This window comes from Pseudorca crassidens, chromosome 1, assembly GCF_039906515.1.
Source record: "Pseudorca crassidens isolate mPseCra1 chromosome 1, mPseCra1.hap1, whole genome shotgun sequence".
NCBI classification, from domain to species: Eukaryota; Metazoa; Chordata; class Mammalia; order Artiodactyla; family Delphinidae; genus Pseudorca; species Pseudorca crassidens.
This window is the reverse complement of record NC_090296.1, coordinates 88,467,570-88,488,549: the sequence shown is the minus strand read 5'-3', so window position 1 is coordinate 88,488,549 and position 20,980 is coordinate 88,467,570. Positions and strand designations below refer to the sequence as shown.

The 20,980-nt window shown below is 40.1% G+C and overlaps 1 protein-coding gene across 3 annotated transcripts in view; it reads right to left on the bottom strand.

Moving 5' to 3' along the window:
- The window catches only part of SLC28A2 (solute carrier family 28 member 2), an 85,974-nt gene continuing 64,994 nt past the window's right edge, over window positions 1-20,980 (bottom strand). For 2 of the 3 annotated variants that reach the window (XM_067745646.1, XM_067745657.1), the window contains 8 exons: window positions 20,797-20,922; window positions 20,584-20,714; window positions 19,984-20,152; window positions 19,612-19,809; window positions 18,941-19,022; window positions 16,608-16,706; window positions 16,330-16,441; window positions 3,612-6,214 (listed from right to left, as the gene is read on the bottom strand). In XM_067745646.1, coding sequence (XP_067601747.1) covers window positions 6,097-6,214; window positions 16,330-16,441; window positions 16,608-16,706; window positions 18,941-19,022; window positions 19,612-19,809; window positions 19,984-20,152; window positions 20,584-20,714; window positions 20,797-20,922 — 1,035 coding nt within the window. In that variant the 3' untranslated portion in view covers window positions 3,612-6,096. Of the gene's footprint in view, window positions 413-3,611; window positions 6,215-16,329; window positions 16,442-16,607; window positions 16,707-18,940; window positions 19,023-19,611; window positions 19,810-19,983; window positions 20,153-20,583; window positions 20,715-20,796; window positions 20,923-20,980 lie in introns of those variants that run through there. The other variant, XM_067745668.1, reaches the window with a different exon arrangement.

The window sequence follows — 20,980 nt, the reverse complement described above, 5'->3', positions numbered from 1 at the left end:
TCCTAGTCCTCCAGTCTTTTCTCTTGGCAGCTCTTCCTCAGGCTCCTCTCTTCCCTCTGCCTAAGACTCCTTTATCAGGGATGGAAACAGGGAGACTTGTTTGTGGAAGTCAAGTGCACGTGCCATGGAGTCTCCAAGAACTGGGAATCTGCATGTTTGCCCCGCCCACAGGACGGAGCCCGAGGGCCAATGGTCCCCGTCTTGCGCCTCCCCTCCGGGTTGACCGGGCACTTCGAACTCAACCAGGGCCCGCCCAGCCCACTTCCACCCTGGTCTCTGCTGTGCTCACCTGCGAGTGCCCTTTGGCCCCAGGAGGTAGCATTGTGTTTGCCCACATCACGTTCAGCTTTTCCTGTTCTTTCCTCCCGCTTGTGAGGCTGTTCTGCTGGTGATGGCGTCGTCACGCTTCCGGCTGTTACAGGGCGGCCCTCTAAGTGTGAGAGTTTAGACCAGATTTGCTTGAAATAGGAGACAGAGTTAGAAAGCCAGCCCATTCCCCTGAAAGGAGATAAGAAGATCCCTCTGCCCCATTCCCTTCCTCGTGTGAACTAAATTTCATACATAACTCAATAAATTGATGGTTGTGAACTCAGCTCCTTAAATGGTAATAATAGTAACTAACCCTTACATTGGGCTTACAGTGAGCAGATACTCTTGATCCCTTTACAACCTCACAACCATTAACTATAAGGTAGGTCCCACTAACCCCATTTTACAGACAAGGATGCCAAGGCACAGAGACGTTAAGGAACTTGCCCATGATCCTCTGGGATAAGTGGCAGAGCTCAAAGCAGAACCCAAGTAATCTGGCCTACTGTCCAGTACCACCAACCACTGCATTCAGCTGCCTCTCAGAAAGAAGCTAGGCTAGGGTGAAAATCGGCGTGCAGGACAAGAAACATGCTTCTTTATTGAGGCTTCGTTTTCTTTTACCTCAGGTTTGGAAAATAAGGGAGAGAAGTTGGGACAGGAGACTGGAAGGAAGACCAAGAGGTTCTTTTTTATATAAAGTTATTTATTTATTTATTTATACAGCAGGTTCTTATTAGTTATCCGTAAGATAACTATATGGATAGTCAATCCCAATCTCCCAATTCATCACACCACCACCCCCTCGCCACTTAAAGTTACATATTTATTTATTTAATAAACTTTAATAAAGTTTAATAAACTTTATTTAAAGGTATTTATTTATTTATTTATTAAAGTATAAAGATATTTATTTATCTTTGGCTGCGTTGGGTCCTCATTGCTGTGCATGGCTTTCTCTAGTTGTGGCGAGCAGGGGCTACTCTTCTCTGCGGTGCGTGGGCTTCTCATTGCAGTGGCTTCTCTTGTTGCAGAGCACGGGCTCTAGGTGCACAGGCTTCAGTAGTTGTGGCACATGGGCTGCAGTAGTTGTGGCTCGCCGACTCTGGAGCACAGGCTCAGTAGTTGTGGCGCACAGGCTTGGTTGCTCTGCGGCATGTGGGATTTTCCCGGACCAGGGATCAAACCCGTGTCCCCTGCATTGGCAGGCAGATTCTTAACCACTGCACCACCAGGGAAGCCCAGACCAAGAGGTTTTGAGCTCAGGTAATTGTGAAATGGAAGAAGGTAGATTAGCTAAGGGAACATACAAATAGTCTATATATATATAATTATATATTTATTTATATATATATAAATTTTACATATATATAAAATTTACTGAGGTGAAATCCACATAACATAAAACTAACCATTTGAAAGTGAACAAATCAGTGACATTTAGTACATTCACAATGTTGTGTAACCACCATTTCTATCTAGTTCCAAAACATTTCCATCATCCCACAGTAAAACTGCATACTCATTAAGTAGTAATTCCCTATTTCCCCTCACCCCACCCTTGGCAACCACCAATCTGTATTCTGTCTCTATGGATTTATCTATGCTGAATATTTCATATAAAGGGAATCATACAAAATAGAACATACAATAATAATCTTTTGTGTCTGGCTTTTTGACTTAGCATAATGTTTTCTAGGTTCTTCTGTGTAGGATATATCAGTACTTCATGCTTTTCATGGCTGGATAGAATTCTATTGTATGTACATAACACAGTTTGTTTATCCGTTCAGCCGTTGATGAACATTTGGACTGTTTCCACCTTCTGACTATCGTGAATAGTGCTGCCATGGTCATGCGTGTACATGTACTTGTTGGCGTACCTGTTTTCAGTTCTTTTGGGTATACCAAGGAATAGAACTGTGGGGCCAGGGGGTAATTTTAACTTTTTGAGGAACTCCTACATCCTTTTGAAACTCTTCCTTAAGGCTATAATATTATTAATACTATAAATAATATTAGATATAAGAAATATGCTAAATATTTTCAATCAGAGTATCTCAGCCTTAGCACCGCTGACATTTGGGGCCAGAGAATTCTTTGTTGTGGAGGCTAACTTGTGCACTGTAGAATGTTTAGCAGCAGTTCTGGCCTCTAGTCCGTCAAAGATGTCAGTAGCATTCCCCCAGTTGTGACAACTAATTCTATCTCAAGACATTGCCAAATGTCCTCTGGGAGGAAAAACTGTCCCCCCTCCCTGCCGAAAGTCACTTTTTTAAAACAGTCATTGTAAACTTGAAGCAAATATGGCACTAAAGCAGAATACTAAAATGAAGTAAGGGCCCCTAAGAAACAGATATTCCTTATAAGTTTTCATATAGGAAAAACTGTTTACTGTGTAATGATGTTAAAGAGTTTTCAGGTTTATGAATGTGTGGCAACCAGAAAAATCTTATCATTAAATATTCATGGAAGGGCTTCCCTGGTGGCGCAGTGGTTGAGAGTCCGCCTGCCGATGCAGGGGACACGGGTTCGTGCCCCGGTCCGGGAAGATCCCACATGCCGCGGAGCGGCTGGGCCCATGAGCCATGGCCGCTGAGCCTGTGCGTCCGGAGCCTGTGCTCCACAACGGGAGAGGCCACAACAGTGAGAGGCCCGCGTACCGCAAAAAAAAAAATATTCATGGAACTTTCATATGTACCTTTAGTACCATAAACCCAGCTCATCCACAGAACTCCAAGAAATACAGCTGTTCACCTCAGTACACATTACATACCAAATCACATTTATAGCACACCCACATCACATAATTTCTTTTAAATTTTGTCAATTATATATTTTATCCAAGTGTTTAAATTGTCCAAATGCCCGTTGTGATACACTGTTTTGATACAAAAAGAAAAATGAAATGAAACCCAGTAAGCTATAAGTAAAGGGCATTAAACTGCAACTTTCATTCTCAAATGGGTACCTCTAACAGTATCCTTCCCTAAGTATTCAGATAACATCCAAGGTCTACTTCAGGGCAACTTCAGCCAACATAAAGTGAAGGATTTGTCAATTATATGTTAATTATATATTACAATACCTTTTATAGTAATGATTCCACATACAGAGTCATGAAACACTTTTTTTCTTTGTATTTATTTATTTTTAACATCTTTATTGGAGTATAATTGCTTTACAGTGATGTGTTAGTTTCTGCTTTATAACAAAGTGAATCAGTTATACATATACATATGTCCCCATATCTCTTCCCTCTTGCAACTCCCTCCCTCCCACCCTCCTATCCCACCCCTCTAGGTGGTCACAAAGCACCGAGCTGATCTTCCTGTGCTATGCGGCTGCTTCCCACTAGCTATTTATTTTACGTTTGGTAGTGTATATATGTCCATGCCACTCTCTCACTTTGTCACAGCTTACCCTTCCCCCTCCCCGTATCCTCAAGTCCATTCTCTAGTAGGTCTGCATCTTTATTCCCGTCTTACCCCTAGGTTCTTCATGACCATTTCTTTTTTTTTTTTTTTTAGATTACATATGTATGTGTTAGCATACAGTATTTGTTTTTCTCTTTCTGGCTTACTTCACTCTGTATGACAGTCTCTAGGTCCATCCACCTCACTACAAATAACTCAGTTTCGTTCCTATTTATGGCTGAGTAATATTCCATTGTATATATGTGCCACATCTTCTTTATCCATTCATCTGTTGATGGACACTTAGGTTGCTTCCATGTCCTGGCTATTGTAAATAGAGCTGCAATGAACATTTTGGTACATGACTCTTTTTGAATTATGGTTTTCTCAGGGTATATGCCCAGCAGTGGGATTGCTGGGTCGTATGGTAGTTCTATTTGTAGTTTTTTAAGGAACCTCCATACTGTTCTCCATAGTGGCTGTATCAATTTACATTCCCACCAACAGTGCAAGAAGGTTCCCTTTTCTCCAGACCCTCTCCAGCATTTATTGTTTGTAGATATTTTGATGATGGCCATTCTGACCGGTGTGCGATGATTATCTCATTGTAGTTTTGATTTGCATTTCTCTAATGATTAATGATGTTGAGCATTCTTTCATGTGTCTGTTGGCAGTCTGTATACCTTCTTTGGAGAAATGTCTATTTAGGTCTTCTGCCCATTTTTGGATTGGGTGGTTTGTTTTTTTCATATTGAGCTGCATGAGCTGCTTGTATATTTTGGAGATTAATCCTTTGTCAGTTGCTTCATTTGCAAATATTTTCTCCCATCCTCAGGGTTGTCTTTTCATCTTGTTTATGGTTTCCTTTGCTGTGCAAAAGCTTTGAAGTTTCATTAGGTCCCATTTGTTTATTTTTGTTTTTATTTCCATTTCTCTAGGAGGTGGGTGAAAAAGCATCTTGCTGTGATTTATGTCATAGAGTGTTCTGCCTATGTTTTCCTCTAGGAGTTTGATGGTGTCTGGCCTTACATTTAGGTCTTTAATCCATTTTGAGCTTATTTTTGTGTATGGTGTTAGGGAGTGTTCTAATTTCATTCTTTTACATGCAGCTGCCCAGTTTTCCCAGCACCACCTATTGAAGAGGCTGTCTTTTCTCCACCGTATATTCTTGCCTCCTTTATCAAAGATAAGGTGACCATATGTGTGTGGGTTTATCTCTGGGCTTTCTATCCTGTCCCATTGACCTATATTTCTGTTTCTGTGCTAGTACCATACTGTTTTGATAACTGTAGCTTTGTAGTATAGTCTGAAGTCAGGGAGCCTGATTCCTCCAGCTCCATTTTTCTTTCTCAAGATTGCTTTGGCTATTCGGGGTCTTTTGTGTTTCCATACAAATTGTGAAATTTTTTGTTCTAGTTCTGTGAAAAATGCCAGTGGTAGTTTGAGAGGTATGGCATTGAATCTGTAGATTGCTTTGGGTAGTAGAGTCGTTTTCACAATGTTGATTCTTCCAATCCAAGAACATGGTATCTCTCTCCATCTATTTGTATCATCTTTAATTTCTTTCATCAGTGTCTTATGATTTTCTGCATACAGATCTTTTGTCTCCTTAGGTAGATTTATTCCTAGATATTTTATTTTTTTTGTTGCAGTGGTAAATGGGAGTGTTTTCTTAATTTCACTTTCAGATTTTTCATCATTAGTGTATAGGTATGCAAGAGATTTCTGTGCATTAATTTTGTATCCTGCTACTTTACCAAATTCATTGATTAGCTCTAGTAGTTTTCTGGTAGCATCTTTAGGACAGAGTCATGAAAAACTTTTTACGTCTTCCAAGAACTTCCACACACTGCTTTGATTATTATAATCTTGAAGTGAACAGGGCAAACATCATTCCTCCCACTTTACGATAAGAAAACTGGTACAAGATTTTGAATAACTTGCCTGCATACGTCTTCTTTCAGTAAGGGGCAGAGAGGAATGACACTCATCAAACTCCAAGGCAGACTGTGCCTGCCTCCCATATTTGTTTTACCAAAACATATATAGAAGAGTTCTGGCACACATCACATAATTTTTAAGATGGCAACTAGAAGCAAGGTTTGAAAGACATTTTTTGACATCGTAACATTTATTATTTCAACTCTAAGCTCAGACAGAGCCCATAAGGAATTTCTTATTTGGTTCAGCCAAATAATGGAAAAACGAGTGCTAATTTTCATTACTGACATACAGTGAACCAAAATGAATATTTTACATTTACTATTAAAGATCAAGGTGAATTAGCTGTAGAATGAGAACTCTGAGTACGAAAATAACTTTGCCATCAAAAAGCCATCCAGATCAGGATTGTTATGGAAATGCACCAGCTTTAGGCACAGACAGCATTGGTGTAGAGGTCACAGCATTTAGCAAGGGCTATGGCACTGAACTCTTTATCTTCCCAGGGACCAGGAAAAGAAGGAGGGTTGGTGCCATTCAGAGAGGTACTGAAATGAAAAGCCAGAGAGATACATAGTGGGTCAGATAAAAACAATGCAACAAGATGTATCAGTAAGTTCTACCAAGCAGGTGAAAACAAAAACAGAAACTTATTAATGAATCCAATCACAATGACCAAATATTTGGCTGGCCGAAATGTTCTTTCGGTTTTTTCCATAAGATGGATCTAGTAGCACTTAGTTGTCTTTAACTTCATTCGAAACAATTGTATTAGATTGTATTGTGACAGCTGTCATATCAGCATGCAATTAAAAAAAAGAACTTATCAAAATTGGTGAATTTTTGTGTAGCCATTTTAATATTGAAGATGGAAGAAAAAAGCAACATTTCAGCATATTATGCTTTATTATTTCAAGAAAGGTAAATGCAACTGAAATGCAAAAAAAAAAAAAACAAAACGATTTGTGCAGTGTATGGAGAAGGTGCTGTGACTGATCGAACATGTCAAAAGTGGTTTGCAAAGTTCCATGCTGGAGATTTCTCGCTGGACGATGCTCCACGGTTGGGTAGGCCAGTTGAAGTTGATAGTGATGAAATCGAGATGTTGAGAACAATCAACATTATACCACGTAGTAGATAGCTGACATACTCAAAATATCCAGATCAAGCATTGAAAATCATTTGCCCCAGCTTGGTTATGTTAATTGCTTTGATGTTTGGGTTCCACATAAGTTAAGCGAAAAAAACCTTCTTTGCCATATTTCTGCATGCGATTCTCTAATTAAACGTAACGAAAACGTTCTGTTTTTAAAACTAATTGTAACGGGTGATGAAAAGTGGATACTGTACAGTAATGTGGAATGGAAGAGATTGTGGGGCAAGCGAAATGAACCACCACCAACCACATCAAAGGCTGGTCTTCATCCAAAGAAGGTGATGTTGTGTATATGGTGGGATTGGAAGGGAGTCCTCTATTATGAGCTCCTTCCAGAAAACCAAACAATTAATTGCAACAAGTACTGCTCCCAATTAGACCAACTGAAAGCAGCACTCGAAGAAAAGCATCCAGAATTAGTCAGCAGAAAATGCATAATCTTCCATTAGGGTACGGCAAGACCACATGTTTCTTTGATGACCAGGCAAAAACTGTTACAGCTTGGCTGGGAAGTTCTGATTCATCCGCCATATTCACCAGACAATTGCACCTTTGGATTTCCATTCATTTCAGTCTTTACAAAATTCTCTTAATGGAAAAAATTTCAATTCCCTGGAAGACTATAAAAGGCACCTGGGACCGTTCTTTGCTCAAAAAGATAAAAAGTTTTGGGAAGACGGAATTATGAAACTGCCTGAAAAATGGCAGAAGGCAGTGGAACGAAACAGTGAATACGTTGTTCAAATAAAGTTCTTGGTGAAAATGGAAAATGTGTCTTTTATTTTTACTTCAAAACTGAAGGAACTTTTTGGCCAACCAATAAATAGGACAGAATTAAGCGTATTTTCTCATTCATGCCCAAGATAGTACTAGCAAGAAATCCTATACAATGTGTCTGCTTCTCTGTCCAGTTCATAACCGTAGTCTTTTGGGGAATTTCCTGTCCAAACATCACTGAAGCAACATTTATGCCTTGTAATGATTTAGAACTGAATTTATTCTAAATAGTGAGATGGTACTCCAAAGCCACTTTCCTCTTGAGAAAGGAAAACAGCTCAGGCTTTGTGTGTATGTATATATGTATATGTGTTTCAGTTTTATGGAGGTATAATTGACAAATAAAATTGTAATATATAGAGAGTGTACAACGTGATGATTTGACATATGCATATACTGTGAAAGGATTCCCAACATTGAGTTAACACATCCATCACCTCACATATTTACTTTTTTTTTTTTTTTTTTGGTGAGAACACTTAAGTTCTATTCTCTTAGCAAATCTCAACTATATAATACAGTATTATCAACTATAGCCACCATGTTATACATTAGGTCCTCAAACCTATTGATCTTATAGCTGAAAGTCTGTACTATTATACCAGCTTCTCCCTATTCCCCTATGCCCCAGCCCTAACCACCATTCTATGAGGGTTTTTTTTGTTATTTTTTTTTGGATTCTGCATATAAGTGAGACCATGCAGTATCTGCCTTTGTCTGGCTTATTTCACTTAGTGTAATTGTTCATTCACATTGTTGCAAATAGCAGGATTTCCTTCTTTTGTAAGGATGACTAACATTCTATTGTATACATACACAATATTTTCTTTATCCATTCATCTGCTAGTGGACACACAGGTTGTTTGCATACCATGGCTACTGTTAATAATGCTGCAGTGAACATGGGAGTGCAGGTAGTGACTTTGTTTCCTTTGGACATATACCCAGAAATAAGATTGCTGGATCATATGGTAGTAGTTCTATGTTTAATTTCTTCAGGAATCTCCATAGTGACTGTACCATTTTCCATTTCCACTAAGAGTGTATAAAGGTTTCCTCTTCTGCACATCGTTGCCAGCATTTGCTATCACTTTTCTTTTTTATGACAGCCATCCTAACCGGTGTAAGGTGATATCTCACTGAGGTTTTTATTTGTATTTCCTTGCTAGTTAGTGATATTGAGCACCTTTTCATGTACCTGTTGGCCATTTGGTTGAGTTCTTTAGAAAAATGTCTATTCAAACCCTCTGCTCATTTTTAAATTGGATTACTTGGATTTTTTGCTATTGAGCTGTATAAGTTCTTTGTGTATTTTGGATATTAATTCCTTACTGGATATATGGTTTGCAAATATTTTCTCCCATTCTGTAGGTTGACTTTTCATTTTGTTGATGGTTTCTTTTGCTGTGCAGAAGCTTTTTAGTTTGATGAAGTCCCAATTGTTTTTTGTTTTTTGCTTTTTAAAATTTTTATTAGTTTTTGGCTGTGTTCGTTCTTTGTTGCTGTGTGCAGGCTTTCTCTAGCTGCAGCAAGCAGGGGCTACTCTTTGTTGTGGCACATGGGCTTCTCACTGCAGTGGCTTCTCCTGCTGTGGAGCATGGGCTCTAGGCGCGCGGGCTTCAGTAGTTGCGATGTGTGGGCTCAGTAGTTGCGGCTCGAGGGCTCTAGAGTGCAGGCTCAGTAGTTGTGGCTCACAGGCTTAGTTGCTCCACAGTATGTGGGATCTTCCTGGACCAGGGATCGAACCCATGTCCCCTGCATTGGCAGGAGGATTCTTAATCACTGTGCCACCAGAGAAGTCCCCCAATTGTTTATTTTTGGTTTTGTTGCCTTTGCTTTTGGTTTCAAGTCCAAAAAATCATTGCCAAGACCAATGTCAAGGAGCTTACTCCCTACATTTTCTTCAAGGATTTTCAAGGTTTCAGGTCTTATGTTAAAGTCTTTAATCCGTTTTGAGTTGATTTTTGTATATGGTGTAAGACAGGAGTCCAGTTTCATTCTCCTACAGGTGGATATACAGTTTTGCTAATGCCATTTATTGAAAAGACTACCCTTTCCCCCATTGTATATTCTTGGCTCCTTTGTTGAAAACATGGGTTTATTTCTGGGCTCTCTATTCTGTCTGATTGATCTGTGTGTTTATTTTATTTTATTTTTTGCGGTATGCAGGCCTCTCACTGTTATGGCCTCTCCCGTTGTGGAGCACAGGCTCCGGACACGCAGGCTCAGTGGCCATGGCTCATGGGCCCAGCTGCTCCACAGCATGTGGGATCTTCCCAGACTGGGGCACGAACCCGTGTCCCCTGCATCGGCAGGCAGACTCTCAACCACTGCGCCACCAGGGAAGCCCTGTGTTCTTATTTTTAAGTCAGTACCATACTGTTTTGATTACTACAGCTTTGTAATATAGTTTAAAATCAAGACGTGTGATGCCTTTAGCTTTGTTCTTCTTTCTCAAGATTGCTTTGGCTATTCGGGGTCTTTTGTGGTTCCATATGAATTTTAGAATTGTTTTTTCTATTTCTATGAAAAATGCCATTGGAATTTTAATAGGGATTGCATTGAATCTGTAGATCACCTTAGGTAGTATGAACACTTTAATAATATTAATTCTTCTAATCCATAAACATGGAGTATATTTCCATTTATCTAACCCTTCCACTTTTCATCAATTTTTTTTATAGTTTTCAGTGTACAGATCTTTCCTCTCCTTGATTACATTTATTCCTAAGTATTTTATTCTTTTTGATGCTATTGTAAATGGGATTGTTTCATTAATTTCTCTTTCCAGTAGTTCATTGTTATTGTATAGAAACACAAATGATTTTTGTATGTTTATTTTGTATCCTGCAACTTACTGAATTTGTTTAACAGTACTAACAGTTTCTTGGTGGAGCCTTTAGGATTTTCTATGTATAAGATCATGTCATCTGCAGACAGAGACAGTTTTACTTCTTTTCTGATTTGGGTGCCTTTTATTTCTTTTCCTTGACTAACTGCTCTGGCTATGATTTCCAATACTATGTTGATTAAAAGTGGTGAGTGTGGTAATTCTTGTCTTATTCCTGATCTTAGAGGAAAAGTGTTCAGCTTTTCACAATTCAGTATGATGTTAGCTGTGGGCTTGTCATATATGGCCTTTATTATGTTGAGATACATTCCTTCTACATCCAATTTGTTGAGAGTTTTATCATGTAAGAATGTTGAATTTTGTCAAATGCTTTTTCTGCATCTATTGAAATGATTATATGGTTTTGATCTTTCATTTTGTTACAGTGGTATATCACATTTATTGATTTGTGTATGTTGAGCCATCCTTGCATCCCAGGAATAAATCTCACTTGATCATGGTGTATGACCTTTTTAATGTACTGTTGAATTTGGTTTGCTAATTTTTTGTTGAGGATTTTTGCATCTATGTTCATCAAGAATACTGGCCTGTAATTTTTTCTTATAGTGTCCCTGTCTGGCTTTGGCAACAGGTAATTCTGGCCTCATAAAATGAATTTGGAAGTGTTCACTCCTTTTATGTTTTTTTGAAAAGTTTGAGAAGATTGGTATTAATTATTCTTTAACTGTTTGGAAGAATTCACCAGTGAATCTGTCTAGTCCTGGGCTTTTTTTGTTGGGAGGTTTTTGATTACTGATTCAATCTCCTTACTAGTAATCATTCTGTTCAGATTTTCTATTTTTTTATGATTCAGTCTCAGTCAGTTGTATATTTCTAGGAATTTATCCATTTCTTCTATGTTATCTAATTTGTTGGGATATAATTTTCCATAGTAGTTTCTCAAAATCCTTAGTATTTCTGTCTTATTAATTGTAATACCTCCTTTTTCATTTCTGACTTTGAGTCTTCTCTCTCTTTTTCTTAGCTTAGCTAAACATGTGTCTATTTTGTCTGTCTTTTAAGACAAATGGCTCTTAGTTTCCTTGAACTTTTCTGTTGTCTGTTTTTGCCTCTATTTCATTAGTTTCTGCTCTGATCTTTGTTATTTCCCTTCTTCTATAGCTTTGGACTTAGTTTGTTTTTCTTTTTCTTGAGGTGTTAAATTAGGTTGTTTGAGATCTTTCTTTTTTTCTTAACGTAGGTGTTTATCAATATAAACTCCCCTCTTTGAACTGCTTTTGCTGCATCTCATAAGTTTTGGTATATTGTGTTTCCATTTTCATTTGTCTCAAGATATTTTTTCAAGTTTTTTCCCCCAGTTTTATTGAGATATTATTGACATATAACATTGTATAAGGTGTGCAATATAATGATTTGGTATAGGTATATATTGTGAGATGATTACCACAATAAGTTTAGTTAACATCCATCAACTCACACAGTTACAAATTTTTCCTTGTGGTGAGTAAAGATATTTTATTTCTCTTTTGATTTCATTTTTGACCCATTGTTCAGGAGCATGTTGTTTAATGTCCACATATATGTGAATTTACCAGGTTTTTTCTTGTTACTCATTTCTAGTTTAATACTATTGTGGTCAGAAAAGACATTTGATATAATTTCAGTCTTCTTAAATATATTAAAACTTGCTTTGTAGCCTAACATAATTTCCATGTGTACTTGAGAAGAATGTGTATTCTGCTGTTGTTGGATGGACTGTTCTGTAAATGTTGTCAGGTCCATCTGGTCTAACATGTAGTTTAAGTCCGATGTTTCCTTGTTGATTTTCTGCCTGGATGATCTATCTGTTGTTGAAAGTGGAATGCTGAAGTCCTCTACTATTATTGTATTGTTGCCTCTTCAGATCTGTTAATATTTGCTTTATATATTTAGGTGCTCCATGTTGGGTGCATAAAAATTTACAGTTGTTACATCCTCTTGATGAATTGACCCCCTTATTACTATATAATGACCTTCTTTGTTTCTCATTACTGTTTTGGCTTAAAGTCTATTTTGTGTGATATAAGTATAGCTACGTCTGCTTGTCTGAAAAACTCTCTCTCCTTCAAGTCTGAAGGACAACTTTGCCAGGTAGAGCATTACCAAGCATTGGTTGGTAGTTTTTTTCTTTTTAGTATATCATCCCACTTTTTTTCTGGACTGTAAGGTTTCTGCAGAAAAATCTGCTGATAGTCTTATGGGAGCTCCCTTGTATATAACAAGTTGCTTTTCTCTTGCTGCCTTTATCTATGCTTTCTTTGTCTTAGTTTTGACAGTTTAATTATAATGTGTCTCAGTGTGGGTCTCTTTAGTGTCCCAAAGAGGAGAATTGCAGCCAGCATCTAGATGCAGGCTGATTAGAAGCTGGACCCTCAGGCACCAGCTGGAAAGTATGCAGTCAAACCCCTTCCAGGGAAAGAGTGGGAGATGGACATTTTTGACTGTTTCCTCTACACTGAGCCTTGTGGGGCAGGCGGGGGGTGGTGGGGAGGTAGGCATAGTACAGTCTTAAAAATTGGAGCACTAGATGTTCAGTCTAAACGCTTCACTGCTTAGGGATAAGCTTAGAGTTGGGAGTTTCCTTCCATTATATGGTGCTGTGCCAGGGGTGGGTTTTATGATGAGACTGTTTCTCAGCCTTTCCTACCCGATTCAATGTGGGTATTTTCTCAGTTGTAGGAGTCATTCAGCTGGTTTCTGGGTTTTGCTTAGAGGGAATTACTCCATGTGTAGCTGTACATTTGGTGCATCCATAGGAAGAGGGAAATTTAAGCCTCCTTTGTTGTTATCTTGGTCTGGAGTCACTCCAAATATATTTAGCAGGAATGAACTGGACAAAAACATTATCTCTTTCAGATTTTAGACACTAATGATGCTTAGGATGTGACTTTAGGCAAAAAGTCAGTTTCTGTTTTGAAGGCAGAAATGACCAGGAAAGAGTATTCTACTAATTTTTTAGTGAAGTTCAGTGATGTAAAGACAACTCATCATTAAACACAAATTAGCAATTTTCACTTCATTCATTTACTTTAGACTATGCTTACAATGACATCCACTGAACTTCCCCAAGAACATAGGAGTCATAACTATGCCAGACCAATGATCTATCCAGTTTATAATTCATCTTTAATAGTAGAGCAAAATGATTATTTTTTTCAGAGGATGTTGGTTGCTTTCTCTGGTGAAAACCTCCAAACACAGGAGGGTAATGTCTGTTAACTTGCCATAGTAAACTGTTAAGGAGCTGGTACCCAAACATCTACCTATATACTGAACAGATCATTTACTTAATGACAACTTCCAAATCTATCTCCAGTTCTTTTTTCTCTCCTGAACTTCAGACCCAAGTTGGTTTGTGAGTTGCTTAACTTGATGGTCCCACAGGTACCTCCAAGTCAACATAACCACCTCAATTAAGCCATAATCTCTCCCCTTTACTCTCATTCCTGGAACTAGTCCTCTTCCTGTCAGTGAATGAATGGCATCCCTCAGACCCACTTGCCCAAGCCAGAAAGGGTACAGTCATCCTTATCCTGCCCTTCACTTCAATAACCAATCCTATTGATTCTCCTTGTTCTAGTGCATCTTCATCCTCACAACTACTTAGTATCAGCTCTCATCATCTCTTACTTGGGAGTATTACAGCAATGTGTTTATTGATCTCCCTGACATCCAAATGGCTACCAGCATGATCTTTTGAAAAAACATACCAGTGTTAAGAATTCTATAAGTCAAAGTCTAAATTCCTTACCATTTCACACAAGGCCTTATAAGATCTTTCAGCCTCATCTCTCAGAACTCTCTTCATTCACCCATATATCACTACTAATATACACATCTTTTGCTTTTGAAGAACCAAACATTCTAGTTCCTCAAATCTTTCATTTTGTGTGTCCTGTAACTAGTTCTTTCAGCTTAATGATATACTCTCTTTTTTTTCAACTGACTTCTTTCAGTGTTTTTTCTTTATCTTTGATTTTCTATAATTTCAAAATATGCTTAAGTATAGTTCTCTTGGCATTTATGCTGCTTGGTGTTTTCTGAGCTTCCTGGAGCTGTGGTTTGGTGTCTGACATTAATTTGGAGAAATTCTCAGTCATAATTGTCTCAAATATTTCTTCTGTTCTTCTCTTGGTATACACATTATGTGTATGTTACACCTTTTGTATTTGTCCCACAATCCTTGGATGCTCCATTCTGGTTTTTTTTTTTTTTTTTCAGTCTTTGTTCTCTTTCCTTTTCAGTTTTGAAGACTTCTATTGATATATCTTCAAGCTAGGAGTTCTTTCCTCAGAGGTGTTTAGTCTACTAGTAAGCCATCAAAGACATTCTTCATTTCTGTTACAGTGTTTTTTGATCTGTAGCATTTCTTTTTGGTTCTTTCTTGGGATTCCTATATCTCTGTACTTACACTGCCCATCTGTTCTTGCTTGCAGTCTACTTTATCCATTAGAGCCCTTAGCACATAAATCATAGTTGTTTGAAATTCCCACTCTGATAAATCAAAATCTCTGCCATGTCTGGTTTTGATGCTTGCTCTATCTCCTCAAATTGTGTTTTTTGCCTTTTAGCAGGCCTTGTACTTTCTTCTTGATAACTGGACATGATGTACCCAAAAAAGGAACTGCTGTAAATAGGCCTTAGTAATGTGGTGGTGAGGTGTGGGGAAGGGGAAGCATTCTGTAGTCCTAGGATTAGGTCTCAGGCTTTTAGCGAGCCTGTGCCTCTGCACTGTGAATTTCACAAGTGTTTCTCAGTTTTTCCTCCCCCTTTAAGTGGGATAGGATGGTTAGAGTGGGCTTTAGTTGGGTATTTCCCTACTTCCAGGTCAGGTAGGCTCTGATAATACCCCAGCTGGTTAGGTTCTGGTTAACTAGTTTCTCCTGAGGGCAGGCCTTGTTTAAAAAAACGGAGTGCTCTGGTGTATTTCAAAATGGCTCCTTTTCCCCTCCTCCTGCCAGAAGAATGAGGGGATTTTGCCTGATATTTACTGTGAGAACTTGGTCTAGCTCCCGGAGGTAAAACTCCCCAAAGTGTAGGGTTGCCCCCTATAACTGGGTCCCCCCAGAGTTTTTAACATCCAGACCTGTCCTCACTGAGGCTCCAGCAATTAGTGTCAGGTTTTCCTGCCCCAGCACAGGATTCTGTGGCAGTTTCCGCTCATGAGTCTGCTCCAGTAAGCCATGTGTTTGCCTGTCTGTCTCTCCAATCTTCAGGTCAGCAGTTTGCCCTGTGTCTCTTACAGATCCAAGAAGAGTTATTGATTTTTCAGACTGTTCAGTTTTTTTTCTTATTGTTACGATGGAGTGGTGACTTCTGAGCTCCTTACATGCCGAACCAGAAAACTATTCTAATAATATCCCAGAAATTGGTAAACAAGTTCATTTTTACACTATCCGAATGCATCATGATTTTATCAATTCAAGTTTATCCTCTCTCAGTCTTCATTTCTGTCTGAAGAAGGCTGTAAGTTTTTAGTCACTTAGGACCATTGCCAAGTCTTCACCTACACCTTATCTATGTTCCAATCACAATAAATACATCACTTCTGATCAGGGAAACCACCCTCTTTTACTTCCCCTCACCCTCCACTTCTCAGTGCCCCAGCAATACAGGTAAAATCTGTCACTTGTCCATGCTAGAGCTAATAGTGAGTATGCATCTAATAAGAGAAAAGAACGGAGATCTAGACCACCACAAATACCTGTCTCCCTTCTTATACACTCTATTCAGCATCCATGTGATTACCCTCAAGACCTTACTTCTCCCCACTCCCAGAAGACTCCTGAGTGGAGGAAAGCATAGAGGAGGAGGGGGCAGGGATCCCAGTGCTCACTCACCTCCGAAAGAGCTCTCTGCAGCACACATAGGTCTCATAGGTTCGATTGGTGAAACTTGTGTTTAGGAAGGAGACACAGTCAGTTTCAGCTCCCCTGGGGACATAGAGGATTCCTGGGTAAAGGAGACAGAGATGCTAAGGGGAAGCTTTTACACATGTTCCTTAAGGCTCTTAATTCTTTGGGTATAAACTGAGAACACTGTAGATTTGGTGCCTTTTCTATGCATATGTGAGATGGAGAGTTAAAACAATATTCTGAGACTAAGCTGAGACACTTACCTGCCACACAAGCGCTGATAAGGGATACACAGGCCCCTGTGAAGAGGGCACTGACCACAACCTTGGACAAGTCACTCTTCCGGTGGGGCACCATTGATGCTGCGGACAACACAACAAAATAATTCAATCTCTTCCCCACAAGGCAATTAGGCATACCCCATGAAACCCCATTAGAAGAATGCTGAGGATCAAAATGCAGCAGATGAATAGCATTCTTACCACCAACCACCAGAGGCTGGACAGTGGTACCCTAAGAAGTGTGTATATTCATTAGTCCTAAGGGGTCACTAACTTAGACATTCCCCAGGTCAAGGATTGTGTGTCTGACCCTAACTATTTAGTGGTTCTGTGAATATTCCCAAGATATATCTGAATTAAGCAAAGCCCTGGGTTGCTCCAGACAGGTGAAAATGCCTTGGGTGTTCACTAGTTGAAATCTGCATTCTTAACCTGGACAGAATTAGACAGACTATTTTGAGCCAGAGAAATAAGGAGGGCAACATTCACCTAAGCCTTAGTCACATGATGCATATCCCACTACTGGAGGACAAGCTCACAATCAGATTGTAATCAGGCATCAGAATTAGAATACAGGGACTTTCCTGGGGGCGCAGTGGTTAAGAATCCGCCTGCCAATGCAGGGGACACAGGTTCGAGCCCTGGTCCGGGAAGATCCCACATGCCGCGGAGCAACTAAGTCTGTGCACCACAACTACAGAACCTGCACTCTAGAGCCCACAAGCCACAACTACTGAAGCCTGCACACCTAGAGCCCATGCTCAGCAACAAAGAGAAGCCACCAAAAGGAGAAGCCTGCGCACCACAACGAAGAGTAGCCCCCGCTCACTGCAACTAGAGAAAGCCCGTGCACGACAACGAAGACCCAACACAGCCAAAAATAAATAAATAAATATTTTTAAAACAAGAATTAGAGGGCTTCCCTGGTGGCGCAGTGGTTAAGAATCCGCCTGCCAATGCAGGGGACACGGGTTCAAGCCCTGGTCCGGGGAGATCCCACATGCCGCGGAGCAACTAAGCCCATGTGCCACAACTACTGAACCTGCGCTCTAGAGCCCGTGAGCCACAACTACTGAGCCCACGCGCCACATTTACTGAAGCTTGCGCATTCTAGAGCCCGTGCTCTGCAACAAGAGAAGCTACCACAGTGAGAAGCCCGCTCACCGCAATGAAGAGTAGCCCCTGCTCGCAGCAACTAGAGAAAGCCCGCGCACAGCAACAAAGACCCAACACAGCCAAAACTAATAAATAAATAAACAAAAATAATAAAATAAATAAATAAATACATTTATAAAAAAAGAATTAGAATACAGACAAGTGTTTAACAGAAGGGAAAAAGATAAACTGAAAGGAAATTGTTTTACCTCTAAATTGATCGATCAGCTACCAAGTGAATCAACTTAATGATTCTAGCCCAGAATATGAGTGCCATAAAAAATGGACACACTGAGCTGTATTTTTCTTACACTTTATTTCTCACTTGGATCTTCCAAACTCTTGGAATCCCCTGCCTTCAAGGACAATTCCACTTTCCTCATATTATTTCCTCCAGCCATCACCATTCAGCAAGATTTTCAGCAATCTAATTGTATCTATGTATGCTTCACATACTCACTCCTCCCACACCTGGTGACTTGTAGCTTTTAATGCAACACTTCACACCACTTGCTCTAATTATCTATCTGCCTTACGTGTCTGCTGCTTTTATTTGTCCTTTGATTCCTTGTGCAATGCTTAATTCTGTGAAGTCAACTGGTGCGCAGCATAATTTCAGAAAGTACCTTCACTACTGAATAAAAAACAAAATACCTTTACTATATATGCACTATGTCCATTTAATTCTAATTATCTATCTGCCTTATGTGTCTGCTGCTTTCATTTGTCCTTTGATTCCTTGTGCAATGCTTAATTCTGTGAAGTCAACTGGTGTGCAGCATAATTTCAGAAAGTACCTTCACTACTGAATAAAAAACAAAATACCTTTACTATATATGCACTATGTCCATTTAATGGCAAAATAAAAATAATATCATTATAGTCTTCCTCATAGGGAAAATAAAAATAAAATTGGTCTTTTGGGCCTCCATCTGAAACGGAAAAAAATGGCAGAAGTTGAGATTGCAAACCCAGCCTGGGCTTCATGAATAGTCAGGTAGCATGATTACCTTAACTCCAAATTAACTTTCACCTGAGAGGCCCATTTCACATCAGCTTCTCTATCTGGTCTCAACTCATACTGAAGCACCAGGAGTGCCCACTACAGATGCTGGGAACTGGCTGGCATATTGGGTAGCTGGGAAAATGAATTAACTCACTCAAGCCTCCCAGTGTGATTCCTATGGAACTAAGATTGGCAAATCCACAGAGTGAAAATGTTGTAATGATTTCGGCTCTCACCTAGGGAAAACAAAAATAAATAAGTACACTCAGTCCTATATGTGCAGTCGTATAATCATGATAGACGTTCCAGAGTACTTAGAACCCCCAATCTTGTGTGTGCTACTCTAAGGAATATGGAAGGGATGCTCAGAAAACAATCGCTTCATGATTTATTATAGGGATAATGATATGGAACCACCATGGCCTCTTTACCCAGTGCTCTTCTTGTTGAAGCCTATGAATTAGGAGGTCTAGGAATGAGGCTGATTGAGAGAAAAGAGATAGAGGGAGAGAAAAAAGGAGCTCAGTTTATAGCAATTTAAACTTATAAATGAAGAAGGAGACCTTAGACTATCAGAAATAGTATCCTCCTTGGAATGCCCCAACTGTAAAGGCTCAGTAATTACATTCTAGAGAGAAGTTGGGTCAGAGAGTAGGGGACTAGCACACAGACCTCAGGGCAGCTCAGGCACCGAAGCTCAGCATACTGTTACTCTTGCTTTGTGGTCAGGCCTGGGACCCTGGAAAGGGATCTGTGGGTGTTAAACTTTAGCGTAACACTTTTTGTCTGCCTGGACTGTTTATGCTTTTCTAGATTGTCACTTACAGAAATCCACTGTTTCTCGCCTCCAATCCACTCTTCTACTCCAGAGAGACGTTTGTTTTTGTACTGAGACAGTTGCTGATAGGCCACAAACTCATTTGTGAAGAACTTGATCCCCACCATCTCAGCCACCATCGGACAGTCTGCCCACTCGACACCCATCATGAAAACCATGGGCCTTAGGATATAGGAACAGATGACCTGGGTGAGAGAAAGAGACAGGAGACAAAGACTTCTCTGAAGCCTTGACTCAGTCTCCTCCACCCTTCTCCTCTCCACGCTCCCTCAGTGCACTGTGGGTCAGGAAGACATGCACAATTCAAGGACTACTTAAACACACCCTAGAGGAACAGCCCAACAAACGGAATCCTTTACCTGAAAAGTGAGTCCCTGTATGTCTACCAGTTCCCCTAGCCAGGAGAGAGCAGCATTGATGAAGGCCAACACGGCCAAAAAAGCAATCAGGTTGGCTGCTACCTTAGCAGCAAGGCCTATGGCATCTGTGGCTCCATTGCTGGCAGCTTCCAGAACATTCTTCTCCTTCCTGTGGTTATTGGGCATAGGGGAAGAATACAGTGTCTAGAGCAATCTCGGCTCCTCACAGAAGAGCTGTCCCAGTGTCCCAGCAGTGCAGGAGTGCAACAGGAGACTGCAAGAACAGCTTGAGAGATGATGGGGGTTCCTGGTGACCCTTTTTGTGGAAATAACACTGAAGCAGTATCAGATTTAATCGCCATGAAATGGTACTGACACAAAGGACAGGGGATAATGGCATGCAGAAGAGAGAGGCAGGTGGGAGGGTTAAACAAAAGAAAAAAATCAACATGATTAGCTAAAGGCAGAGGTAGACAAGAGGAGATATGGAATCATATTATTCCTTCTCCAGGAGACTTGAAGCCTCTACCACCATAGCACCACTCTTGACTCTGCACCTGACCTCATCATCTCCCAAATTATATGCCTCATTGGACTCACCCACGGGGCAATTTTACCCCCTCCTTATTCTTGAACTTGGACTCCTCCACTTCTGGATATACCAGCTTTGACAAAGCAAGAGCAGAAGGGGCAGCCATCACAGAGGCAGAAATCAAGGATGACGTGTCAATCTGTAAGGCCAGACTTAGGAATGAGCATCTACAGAACCCAGACTTGGGCTCACCCAGGAGTGATCAAACAGACTATGCTTACCCCAAAGGATATGAAGGCTCCCAAGACAGTGCCTGAGATGGTGGCAAACCCTCCAGTCATCACTGCATGGACTTCTGAAAGCGTCATGTCTGCAAGGTATGGACGGATGAGCAGAGGTGCCTCTGTCTATAAAAAAGGAGAAGAGAGTCAGATTCAAGAAGGTGCAGCTCCCCATCCCAGAGTG